Below are 12,755 nucleotides of genomic sequence, written 5' to 3'. Positions count from 1 at the left end.
AATTTTTTTCTTAATTGGCCACCTACTCTTCACTGTGGTCTTCTTTCCTAGTTACATGCTGGACTTTAGGAATGATGGACTACAGCGGAAGAAAGGCTTCAGCGCCTGGTGGAAACAAAAGGACTGGGCCAGTAAACTCAGGCTGACAAGTGACTACCTCAGACAAACTGAAAAATCTGGTCCAGCTGTTTTGCATATGTTTGACAGTGGCTGGCTTTGAGATTAAAAATATGACTTTCTGCTTTCACAAAGTTTAAGTGAAAAGTGGCATTTTTTTTTAAAAGAGCATAAGAAAGCTTTCATACCATGTATACATTTACTACAAAAGCTGAATCAAGCACACTGTGAGGGGAAAAATTGACTTCAATTGATAGCTAGTTTAAAAAAATAAAATCCATCTGAAAAAACCATCTGAAAATAGTTTGTCATGGAAACAGCATGTTAATGGGACTATATTCCCAGTAGCTCTATGGTTTTTCAGGCAAGTCTTATATTGCCATCAGTATTGAAAGACACAAAAGAATACACGGGCTTTCTATATGCTACACAATTTAAAATAAATTGTTTCCTAAAAACAAGGCCTGGTGGTGACTTAAAATTGTCTTCTAAAGCTATTTAATTCCAGCATTATAAAACCTTTCTGCATCAAATTCAGTCACATCATTTTCAGGATGCCCAGAATACGAACGTTCTATATTTATTCCGCAGATAGAGACCTGGACAGAGCTTAACAACCTTTACAAATTTTCTTTCAGAAATTATCTGATTGAATTAGGCAGTGAGGAGACGTGTTTTAATTTGGCCTAAGAATTGCTATTGCCATTTTTGTGTCTATATGATAAAACCTCAGGTATCTACTATATTAGATTAATCTAACAAAGGCAAAAAGAAGATAAAATTACATCTTGCTAATTAAAATTGAATGCTATATTTTCAATTAGATTTAATTTTTTAATTTGCCTTAAACTAAATAATAATGATGACTTATAACACAATTGCCTTACAACCACGAAAGTAATTCTATTGTATCAACGCTCTTCATTTTAGCCTCTTGGCATTTTGTCACAGAATGTTTTCATGAGAAAATTTAATAAAGATATATTTAGTTTGTAAAGGAATAAGAGACTTGTTTTCCAAAGATATGTGAGGTTTCTATCTGGCATTTTCCATTTCTCATAACGTTATTTCCATATTGTGAAATGTATAAATAAACTTCGCATCTCTATTTTATAAAAATTAGTGTGTGTGTACACATATGTGTATATATAAACATAATATAGAGATATATGTATATATCTATATATACACTCCACATATACATAAATTCTGACTAAGAGCAGACCGACTAGATAAATCCTCTGGAGAAGGTTCCTAGAACAATATAAAAATGTGATCTTCAGAAGCAAACAACAAAACAGCCTTATACACCCCACTGCTGTTTAAAATGCTTATAAACACACAGTCAGTTAACCATTTATTGATTGCCTATTTATGGTTTTGGAATATCCAAGATTATAGGAAACATAAGACAATACCTGATAAAGATTGTGACAAAAGTGATGGCTGATGATCTAAAAATAAACCTCCATACTATAAAAAGTCATGTAAATTTATCCCTTGAAAGAAAAAAAGCTTTAATATTAAAATTGGAGTTCTCTTTTTAATAATCCTCTTTGAATAAAGAAATAATTTGCAAACTTCTATTTTATATTATTACTCTCATTAAAGCAGATCTTTTCTAGGGACTTCACAATGTCAATCACAACAATGCAAGTAGGACCGTTCTTTGAAGGACTGGTCTAAAGGTTTAAAGACAGACTTTTTCAGTGAATTCCTGAATTTATATACTGTGGGACTGGCTATGGGACACTGTAAAATGTAAAGATAGTTCATAGTTCAGACAGTTCCACCTCTGTTATTTTCAGGCACAAAAACCATATAATTTTGTACAAAACTTTGATTTTTTTATTTGCGAAATTAAAAATATGGTATTATATATATATAAACTTCTATTCCTCTATAAATATAGATGACTTTGTGATAGTGAACAGAATAAATGCATACCAAATTCAAAGACCATTGTCATTTTAGGGTATGACAGACATAGATAAATTTAGGTCCTAAGTACCGGCATTTTGATAAACTCTTTAAGTTTAAAACAATACAATCAGGAGGATTGCTTTTCTCGTCTTTTTCACAGAGAACTAAAGGAATATTTTTAAATGGCTTTGAAAGATTTACATTTGATACATTTCTGTAAATCCAAAAAGGAGCACACAGGACTGAATGCAGCAGACCTGCACACATTTTCCCTTTAGCATGCATGCCCATATTTTGTTTATTTCAGGAGCTAATCCCACCAATTATTCCACCTCCTTTACCCTCTGGAATCTTACCAGGTTATTATTAGTGATGTGGATTGTTCCTCCCTCAGAACATGTTGCTGAATAACAATCGTAATCGTATGTTGAAAGTGTACAACTTTTACATTTTAAAGTTTCTGATAAATGTCCAATTATTATTTGATTAAAAATAAGAAAGTAGCACTTCATTTTGAGGAAGTCCATTACACTGAAATCTCCTTCAAGTTTTCATACTCAGTTTAGTTCTGTTGTCTTGTTAAGGAAAGCAAAGATCAACTCCTTAACAAAGCTTTCCAGGTGATCTCAACGTTTCCATTTTACAGAACGGTAAAATCTAAACAGGGCTGTCTCAAGCCAGAGGCAGGTCGCCAGGCATCAGTATGCAATTAGAATTAACATTTTATAACCCCCATCTTCAGTCTCTCCCAACCCACACAAAGCTTCATGCCGCTTCCCAAATCTCAGTAACCACATCTTTCCATGACGCTGGCCAAACCCATACCAGGTTTTAGTCACCAGAGAATGAAATGAGCTCATCCACCAAAAATTAGACTTAAAAAAGTTTGGCATTAGTTATCCCGCTCACCCTCTAACCAACTTAGAGGGAAGCAGGGAGCGTCTGGGCGGTGGAGGCCAGCGCCGAGGGAGGCCGGGACTGCCAGCGCCCACATCCGTGGGCCTCCTTGAAGCTAGGGGAAGGTTCTCGACAGTGAAAAAATTCAGCTTCGGGAAGTCAGAGGGACCAGCCTTCTCAATCTGGCCCCGACAAGGGTAGACTTGGGATGACAGGGGGGCCCACCCCGGATTTGGAAGCTTTGTGGAGTTCAGTACCTAAAATGCCCCGACCCCAAGCAAGGAAGGGAAGGGCGGGAGCAGAGAGAGGAGGCAGGAAGTGACCCGGGCCGCACAGCCCCAGATGCACCCACCCGCGGCTGGGAGGGGCGCGCGAGGACCAGCAGGAGCACCGACGGTGCTCTGCTCCGGCTTTCTCTCTGCAGTACTCCGAGAAGGGCAACAAGGAAAAGCCTCAAACGGTTAAACCGCCCTAAATAATTAGAATTTAAACAAAAAAGGAAAGTAAAAGAAAAACGCGTGATCGGCCGTCATTTAAATACAAATATACTTACAAAAATCTTACACAGGCTATTTACAATCATAAAAGCGTACAGTCCCGGTACCAGAGTGTGAAAGCGAGGGAAGTCTGTCCATTCCCCCTCTGGCAGCTGAGCCCTCGAGTCCGTTTGCCCCCAGGGACGGAAGCTTTTGCAGGAGCTGAGTTGTTAAAAGAAGCCTGCGAACGTGAGTGTCTAGTGAGGAAGCCTCGAGTGGCCAGGCTTGGCAAGGATTCCATGGGGCCAGCTTTTGGGGGTGGCTGGGACGGGGCCGAGGGCTGGGAATGGGTTGAGCCCCGGAGTCTCAGACGGTGGTCTCTCCCTGTTTGCTGTTGGTGAGCCTGGTGTAGAACTTCCTCCAGGAGTTGAGGGTCTTGCCGGACCAGATCCAGAAGCCTGACGTGATGCCCACGATTAGCGTCATAAGGTACTTGATCATGAAGACTGTGAAGTCAGGGCTCATGGGCGGGTGCGGGGGGGAGCCCCCGCCCGCCTGGAGATGGGGGCAGGGGATGGCGTAGCTCTTGCAGCTCTGGGCCACCCAGCTGCGCTCCCACTGGTCCCGGAAGGCCTGCTCGTAGAAGTAGCAGGCGATGACGATGGTAGCTGGCACCGTGTACAGCACGCTGAAGACGCCGATGCGCACCATGAGCTTCTCCAGCTTCTCGGTCTTGGTGCCGTCGTGCTTCATGATGGTGCGAATGCGGAAGAGCGACACGAAGCCGGCTAGCAGGAAGGACGTGCCGATGAACAGGTACACGAAGAGCGGCGCCAGCACGAAGCCACGCAGTGCGTCCACGTTGTTCAACCCCACGAAGCACACCCCGCTCAGCACGTCGCCGTCCACCTGGCCCAGCGCCAGGATGGTGATGGTCTTGATGGCCGGCACGGCCCAGGCGGCCAGGTGAAAATACTGCGAGTTAGCCTCGATGGCTTCGTGGCCCCACTTCATGCCGGCTGCCAGGAACCAGGTGAGCGACAGGATCACCCACCAGATGGAGCTGGCCATGCTGAAGAAGTAGAGCATCATGAAGAGGATGGTGCAGCCCTCCTTCTTGGTGCCCTGCGCCACGGTGCGCGCCCCGTCCTCGGCGAACTTGTCGTTACACACCACCCGGTCCTCCAGCAGGAAGCCGGCGATGTAGGCCACGGCCACTGCCGTGTAGCATCCTGACAAGAAGATGATGGGCCGCTCCGGGTAGCTGAAGCGCCGCATGTCCACCAGGTACGTGAGCACCGTGAAGAGCGTGGAGGCGCAGCACAGCACGGACCAGATGCCGATCCAGGTGCGCGAGAAGCGCAGCTCCTCGGGGCCGAAGTACATGAGCCCGTACACCTTGGTCGGCTCACAGGGCGCACCGCAGTCCTTCTCCCCCAGAAAGTGGTAGTTGAGGTAGGAGGGCACCTTGAGGGCGCGCGGACACGAGAACTTGCCTCGCTCCGACCCGCCCGCGCCCCCCGGGAAGCCGCCCCCGCGGTGCCCCCCGCCGCCGTGCTGGGGGTTGCTGGTCCAGAACTCGGGCAGCAGCGAGGGCGTCGGGGTGCCCTTGTCCGACGTGTTCTGGCCCACGCACAGCTCGCCGGCGCCGTGCACCGGGAACTTCTCGCACTTGAGCGTGTCAGGCCACTGGAAGCCGAACTTGTTCATGAGCGCCTCGCAGCCCTGGCGCGCGCGCTCGCACAGGGAGCGGCAGGGCGGCAGAGCCTGCTCCAGCACGGTGCACACGGGCGCGTACATGGAGCACAGGAAGAACTTGAGCTCGGCCGAGCACTGCACCTTCACCAGCGGGTAGAACTGGTGCACCTCGAGGCCCGCATCCTCCTGGTTCGTGTGGCCCAGCAGGTTGGGCATGATGGTCTGGTTGTACGCGATGTCCGTGCACAGCGGGATGGAGATGGGCTGGCAGTAGCCGTGGTCCGGGATGGAGATGCCCCGCTCGCCGTTGTACTGCTGCCCGCTGGGCTGCTGCTGAGGCGGCGGAGGGGGCTGCTGCCCCGGCCCGGGCCCCTGGCCCGCCGCCTGCGCCCGGACCCCCAGCAGCAGCGGAGCCTCCAGAAGCCAAAGCAGCAGCAGCAGCCGGCGCGCCAAGCGCCCGGAGGCAGCCGGGGGGCGGCGGCGGCCGCCCGCGTCGCCGCTCCCCTCCGCCACCGGCCCAGCTGGGAGCGCCCCGGCACAAAGTTCCCAGCTCGCGCCGCCGCCGGCGGCCCGGGACTTTCTAGGTGCCTCCTCCTCAGCCATACTTTCTCGGCTCCTTTCTGGGCGCATCTCGGCTGAGGCTGGCGGTGGCGCGGCCGGCGGCGACTCCTCCCGCGGCCGGGGGAATCTCCTCAGCGCCGGTGCCCTCCGTCGAGCCCGAGCCGCGCTCGGCCCGCTGCCCCGGCTCCCGCTCCGCGTCTCGCAGCCGCCGCCGCCGCGGAAACTTGCGATTCATGAAGCGCGGGCGGCGGGGACAGCCCCGGCTGCTCGGGCGCTCCGGGGTCGCGTCCCGCCTTCCTGGCCCTCGGCTCGGTGGCTCCCGGCTGCCGGCGCCGCGCTAGTGGCCGCGGCCCCGTGGTGCGCGCAACTCTCCGCAGCCCAGCGGCCTCGGCTCCCCCCTGCGCCTCCGCCTCCTTCTCCGCCGCCGCCGCCTGACCATTTGTGTCAATCCCTCAACTCGCTAGCTCTCCTCTCCCTCGCGCGCCCTCGGACCGGTTTCCAGGCGCCCCGCAGTCTGTCTTTCACCAGGAGGGAGGAGCCTTGAAACCGACGCGGAACTGGAGGCTCAGGGACCGTCGCCCAATCGCGGCACTGGCTTCCCGGCGCAAAGGGAGCCGTCCGCCTTCTTCCCCCATCGAAAGTCGGCGGCGGGCGGGAGGAGGAGGAGGCGGGAGGTGGAGGAAGTAGTAGTGGTGGCAGAGGCACCGCTCAGGCACAAAGAGTGGGTTTGCTATGAAGCGGGACAGGCTTGGTTGCTTTTGCTTTTGCGGAAGAAAGGGCGAGGGCAAGTAGGAGAATGGTCCCATATGCTGCTGGAGATAATGAATAGGAGTAGGCAGACCGCGGGACTTAGCTTTTCTTTTCTTTCATCCATTTTCATGTTTAAAGATCCTACTCTTAACGCTGGTTACAAACAGCAAATCGAGGGCTGCGATAGAACAGATGCCTTTGACTTAAGGAGCGCACGGCTTCCTCTGAGTTTATGTCTGTCGAGGCTTTCTTTAAAATGTTACTCTACTAAATCCTAGGGCTCTCAGGCTGGGCTTGGCGGGCTTCGGACGCGCCATTTCCCCCAAGGAGAAGTTCACGGGATCGCTGTCAAATGAAGAAAAACAACAACAAAGCACAAACACAAACTTTGATGTAATTTAAAAAGTAAAGCCAGATGCGCCGTCTTCTACTATTATCCTTCTTGTAGGCGAACTCCTTTTTCTCCTCTTTAATCAAGTCAGAAACAGAAGCAAAGGAAACTATCCATTAAATATTTAGAGAGAAAAACTTGAGAACACCGCAACGTCTCTTCGGAGCGTGCTCGCTGCCCGAGACCCCGCTTGCGGGCAGCCTGGGCCCTTCCACAGCCCGGGGCCGCCCATGGCTCTGGGGACCTTCTCAGAGCGTTCTTTCTGGTCTGGTTGGGTGTCACAGGCTGGGCTGCAGCGCTGTCTTCACCCCATACACAGAGGGGGGGATGCCAGTTTAAAAAACAAACAATGAAGTCTGAAAGCAAAAAGCAAACTGCATATTCCCTTCCTAATTCCAAACCACACAATGCATCTCAGCAGACTCACATTCTTGTTGTCATTTTCCTTGTAAGATATTTTAGAGTAATGGTTTAACCACTTGACTCAGTTTTGTCAATAAAGTGCCCTTGTATTATTAATTCTACCTAGGATTTGTTGGCCTGTGATTAGGCTCTCCTGGGATACTTTTCTTTTTTTCACTTTAAATATCTTGCAGTTTTGTCGATTATGCCTCAATAAAGCTAGAAAAAAATGAGGATAATAATAATGTAATATAATTTAAAAATCTGTCAATACATACTTAGCCTAGGGTCTTCTAAATGAAATGTTTCAACTGTATTGTAATATTTGTCCAATCTGGCGATACTTTTCTACAATTATTTTCGATCTTTTGTTTCTCCATTCATTTGTATAAAATAAATACTTACCAAACACCCATTATGCTGTAAGTGCTGTTAGGTAGTAGAATACAAAGATGCACAAGACATGGCCCAGCCTTACGGGAGGGTGTAGTTCAGTGGGACACGGAAATGTAGATCAGTTAGCCTAACCCCCATCTCAAAGCTGAAGGAGCACAAGGGAAGCAGCTGTCACACGGACGGGGTCGGGAGGGTTCTGATGGAGAAGTGGATGGAAGGTGCAAAAACAGGAGCTTTGAAGGACTTAAATTTCTGGAGGGGTGGGGTGAATGTGGCTGAGATATTATGGGAAGGCAGGAGAAAGTTTTAGTCTAAGCTAAAAAGTTTGGGCTGAATTATACCGACAAGAGGGAGCTATTGAGCGTCACTTTTTCCCACAAACGCAGAAGGTGGCTTCAGGATGACTCTGAAAGAGGGAACCTGAGGTGCACTGTCACTGGGAAGTTTGAATGTTAGGCTAGACATGAAGCTCACTACTTAAGATGGGTGTTACTTGTACTACATACTAACAGGGCACTGCAAATATCATCACTGTGCACGTTGGTGTCTCTAAAGAATGTGCAGTCATATCTCTACCTCTTAAAATGAAATATCTGTTTGTCTCAGATACATATATTATTGTTTTTCAAATACTCATGGATCTACATCCATAAATTCATAAACTTAATAAAATATATATTTGTTTTCAAGTATTTCTGGATTCCTAGTATTTAGTAAAAGAAAAAGCTACAAGTACTAAATGGACAACAGGTATCATATGTGAATGTGAGTGTGCAAGTGTGTGTGTGTTTGTGTTGGCAGTAATTTATGAAAGATCTCGATATTGAAAAGGAGGTTGGGAAGCACAGATGCTCTCTGAGGTTGCTGGAGCACTCACAGCCCTAACTGTTCATCTTACCCTCCACCCTGATGCTCATTCCTCTGCTGATAGTAGCCCATGTGTAGAAACTTCACCAAGCTGACTTCCTTCTACCACTCCTCTCTCATAAAGACGTACCTGTCCTGTGTTGCATTCTCTCAAGGTCATTCTAGATGACTGGGGCAGGGTGAAAAGTGAATTTATTCTAATATATTAGTTGCCAAGGAGCATCACATGCTTTAAGCATCCACCACACCATTACCCAAACCCTTCCCTTTCTGGGGTAGGGCACATGGAATATGGCAGAGTGCTCAGCTCTGTTCCTCAGAGTAGGTGACACTTCCCGACTTCACAAGTTGTTCTATTGAAATTCTTGAGCTTGTTTTCTCTTCTACTCTGCAGGGAAGTTTACCAAGGAGGAGTCTCAGAAGTGAAGTCAGAGTTTAAAAAAAATGTCATTCTTACCAGATCATGGAACTGGAAGGAACCAAATCCATCATCTAGAAACTAGTTAGTTTTCTCCAGTTTACAGTTACGAATTCTAGGCCCAGAAAGTTAAAGGATGCACTACAGGTTAAATGGCTTTGTTTGGCTTGAATTTCATTAATACTTGTTTTAACCATTTCTATGTTCTTTTGAATAGCTATCATTCTTTTTAGTTTTTTTGAAAAAATCAGTTTTCTTCCCTAGTGGATTGTGTAAAAGAGACCTTGTTAAAAAAAAAAAAAATATCATTTTCTGAGAGTTGTCTTCCAAAGTTTAAAAAAAATAAAACCCTAGATTTTCTATTTATTTTTTAAACCAATACAGTATTTTATTTATTAAATCAATGTGATACAGAGGAAGCTATGAAAATCAGAAACAGGTCAGAGTTGTAACCAATAACAGTTAAGGTTAGGGAAGTCTTTTGGGGAGGTGATGAATGCAGTGGGTAATAAAATATTAGAAGAGAAATATGAGCAGCTTATTTTTACTTTAGTCTAAAAAGTATTATTTTCTCAGGGTGTGGAAAGGTTTGAGATCCACAGAAAAAAATTACTAAAAAAGTATGAACTATAAGAACTTCATAGTAAAAATATTTCAATTAGGTCAAAATTATAAAACATAACCCAATTCCTCCTTAATATTCGTTCTTCAAGCATCAGACTCAGTAAAGTTTTCTTATATGAAAGATCTTGTTTTATCAGGCCTTTCCAAATCTCCTGAAGTTTCTCCACACTGCTTATGTCAGGCTGAATGTGGGTAATCCCCAGGGCTAGAGATCCATTTCCAATTACATACAGTTGAGTGCCCGTGGACCGCCAGCAATTAGGTGAATGCTCCAAGTGCAACTTGGCAGACCTTGAGCTTCTAGGTGAGTTGTTCTTTGCCGGCTTGTAGGTGGAGGGCTTGTATTGTCTTTGTCGAGTACCAGAGATTATACTGTGGGTTAAGACTATATTTTTGACCAACTGCTATATGTATTTGGCATTGTTTTTCTTAATGTACACCATGTGTGCATAAATGTGTCACTTAAACTTTATAACCCTTTAAGGAAGGTACTATTTATTCTCTTCTTTTAATAGGTGAAGAATCTAAGCCTGAAAGCAGTTATTTGTCCAAGTTCCCATGGCCGGTAATTGCCAGAGGAGACCTTGTGTCTGACTGAGCCCATGGACTTCTATTGAGTAACACTATGTGAACATGTCCACTCCGAAAAATCATAGAAGAAAGTGTGGTTTCTGGGTGCAGATCATGATGATTCCTCAGTATTTAACATAGTTTTCTACACTAGGATATCGATAGTGGGGGTATCAACACTGGGACTCACTGATGAATTCGACCAGCATTTTCCAAATTGTGTTCTGTGAAATACAGTATCTTCCCCAAAGGTGTTCTGTGAAATAAATTTGTTCGAATAAGTTTGGTAAAAGGCTGCACTCTATGTCCTTATTGGAGATTAATGTTAGCCTAATAAATCCTTGGAGAAGTCCTGAGGTAAAGAACTGTTTGTAAACTTTGTCTTACCTGGTATTTCCACATTTGAGATATACATACAGACATACACACATGGAATACACACACACACACACACACACACACACACACATTATATAAATATTCTTGACACTCATCTATGTATAATACAGTTTGAGAAATATTGGATTAGACCTAACATATTTTGAAACTAAGCTTTATAAGGTTGGACTCTCACCCCTGTTTCACTTTTGTATGGTTAGGGAGCGGATAGTGATGGAGGAAGCTCAGGCTATGCTCTTCACTCCCTCTTTGGAGTCATCGCCTACAAGTCTATTAGATTGTCTTTGTAGAGACACTTCAAGTATAGCTCTGCCTAAGATTTCACCATAGATCTCCACCTCATTTCTTCTTGAATTTCCAACCCAGGAATTTCTGCAAAAGCTGATTCTTATCTTCCAAAACATCTGTATTCTTTTGCAGCAATTCTGACTCTAAATGTCTTTTCTCTCTTCATATTTTTCTTCATTCTTACACAAATCTGTTCTTGACATTGGTGGGATGGTTCTTCGATTCATTTACACACAGAACCTCAACTTATAGACTCTCTTTGAAAGGTCCATCTTTTAAAAAAATATATTGCTTTCCCTAAAACCACTTATCAAAAGAAATTGTCAGTTTGATTATTTTGACCTTTATCTTATAGGGCACTTACAGCTGATTCATATTAAGATCCTAAACTAAGTTATCCTTTAAGAGTCAGCCATAATTTGTTAGAACTTACACTTTAAACATGATGAGACGCAAAGATTTAATGTAGGTGGGTTTGTTCAGTAGATATAAATATGAATCATGGATTATTTGCACAGAATCTCACAAAAAACATTTTTTAAAAAATAGAAGTATGAAAGGAAAAAGAAATCACCATTTCTGAAATATCATCAATAAGGTAGGGTAGTTACTACCCAAAATTTTCTTGTAATTCTAAGATTAAACTATAAAAGAAGATTTTGCTAAATATGTTACTTAAATCTCAGTTTCTCAGGAAGACTAGATGCAAGGAGCTATCTCATGACTCTGCTTTAATTAGCTCTGATGTCATTATGCAATTGGAAATAGTATGTACTATTTGGGTAAACTTTTGAAAAACGTATAGGAATTTGTATTGGATTTAAAATATAGTCCTTCTATGAGGCCCTGAGAAAGAAATATAGATGATCCCTTGTAAATTAAAACCTTATGTTTCATGAGCTTAAAGAGGCATCTCTGATTGGCTGAGATGTGAGGAGCAGAGTTTTGAATCGTTTTGGTACAGAAGGAAGTTTTTAAGAGAACAAGTAAAATGTGTGCCTCTGTAAGTAAGAATTTCTGCTCTCCATTCTGGAGGACTTGACATTTTTTGTGTATGGGGGAAATAATGTTATGAACCTTTTAAAATCATAGTCTGGTCAAATTCTTTTCTTTTTGTTTATTTGTTTCTTGCTGTAACCTGAAATTGTCTGGCTGAAAGTAACAGGGAATTCAATCGATGGTTTCTTAAAGTATTAGTACAAATTCTCCTTAAAATAACATCTTTCAATTTGTGATTAAGAACAAATGGAACACACAACCAGGCATTTTCATTTCAGATCTGGCAACATTCCTTTGGCTGGGGTAAATAAAAGCACTGGGCTGTTTGTACTTTATTAGACATCTAAGGCTGAAGAGAACCTACTACTTGAAGAAAAGTAAAAAGGAAACACTTTTTTTCCCCCATGGAAGTTGTCATCATATCATAGTACCTGACTTAATGTTCACAACAATGCTGATGCAGGTGGCAAGATGATGACCCTCAGTTAAGATGCAGAAATGGAGGCTGAAGAAGTTGACCTGCTCACACAGTCTGTCAGTCAGGGAACCAGAATTGAAATGCAGTTATCACATGCATTACCACAGCAGCATGCCAAGGGAAACCAGATAAATTCCATAGTTTTTATAACCCAGGTAAGGAAAGTTCATTAGGAAATACAAAATTCTGCCAAGAACCTAGCTCGAAGACACTTATTTGGATGTTTTAGTATAAAGGATATCAAACACCATAGGGCAATGTCAGATGGCTGTTGCTTATAACCATCCATAGTACAAACCAAGAGGTAATGGTGCATCTTAGATGGGGGAAGGTGTTTCTGTAAGGAGGCAAAAAAATAGACTCAAGACGTAGCTTTCTTGTGATCTGATCTGCTCCAGGAGTAGACCTTTAGAGGATGTATTCTCCATTCTTACCTTTATTCTGCAATAGAAGAAAACCCTAGAGGTTGTAGTATTGTTTGGTGCTGGGCGAAAGGTAAGG

General features: G+C 44.5%; 1 protein-coding gene across 1 annotated transcript; it reads right to left on the bottom strand.

Annotated features, from left to right (window-relative positions):
- Positions 1-1,942: 1,942 nt before the first annotated feature.
- Positions 1,943-8,295, bottom strand: FZD1 (frizzled class receptor 1). Its single transcript, XM_070615649.1, has one exon. It carries the CDS (start codon positions 5,739-5,741, stop codon positions 3,780-3,782), a length of 1,962 nt encoding a protein of 653 aa, XP_070471750.1. The 5' UTR covers positions 5,742-8,295; the 3' UTR covers positions 1,943-3,779.
- Positions 8,296-12,755: the final 4,460 nt, after the last annotated feature.

The sequence above is a fragment of the Equus przewalskii genome, chromosome 4 (genome assembly GCF_037783145.1).
Source record: "Equus przewalskii isolate Varuska chromosome 4, EquPr2, whole genome shotgun sequence".
Lineage (NCBI taxonomy): Eukaryota > Metazoa > Chordata > Mammalia > Perissodactyla > Equidae > Equus > Equus przewalskii.
The sequence above is the reverse complement of the archived record's forward strand: the minus strand, read 5'-3'. Positions and strand labels throughout refer to the sequence as shown.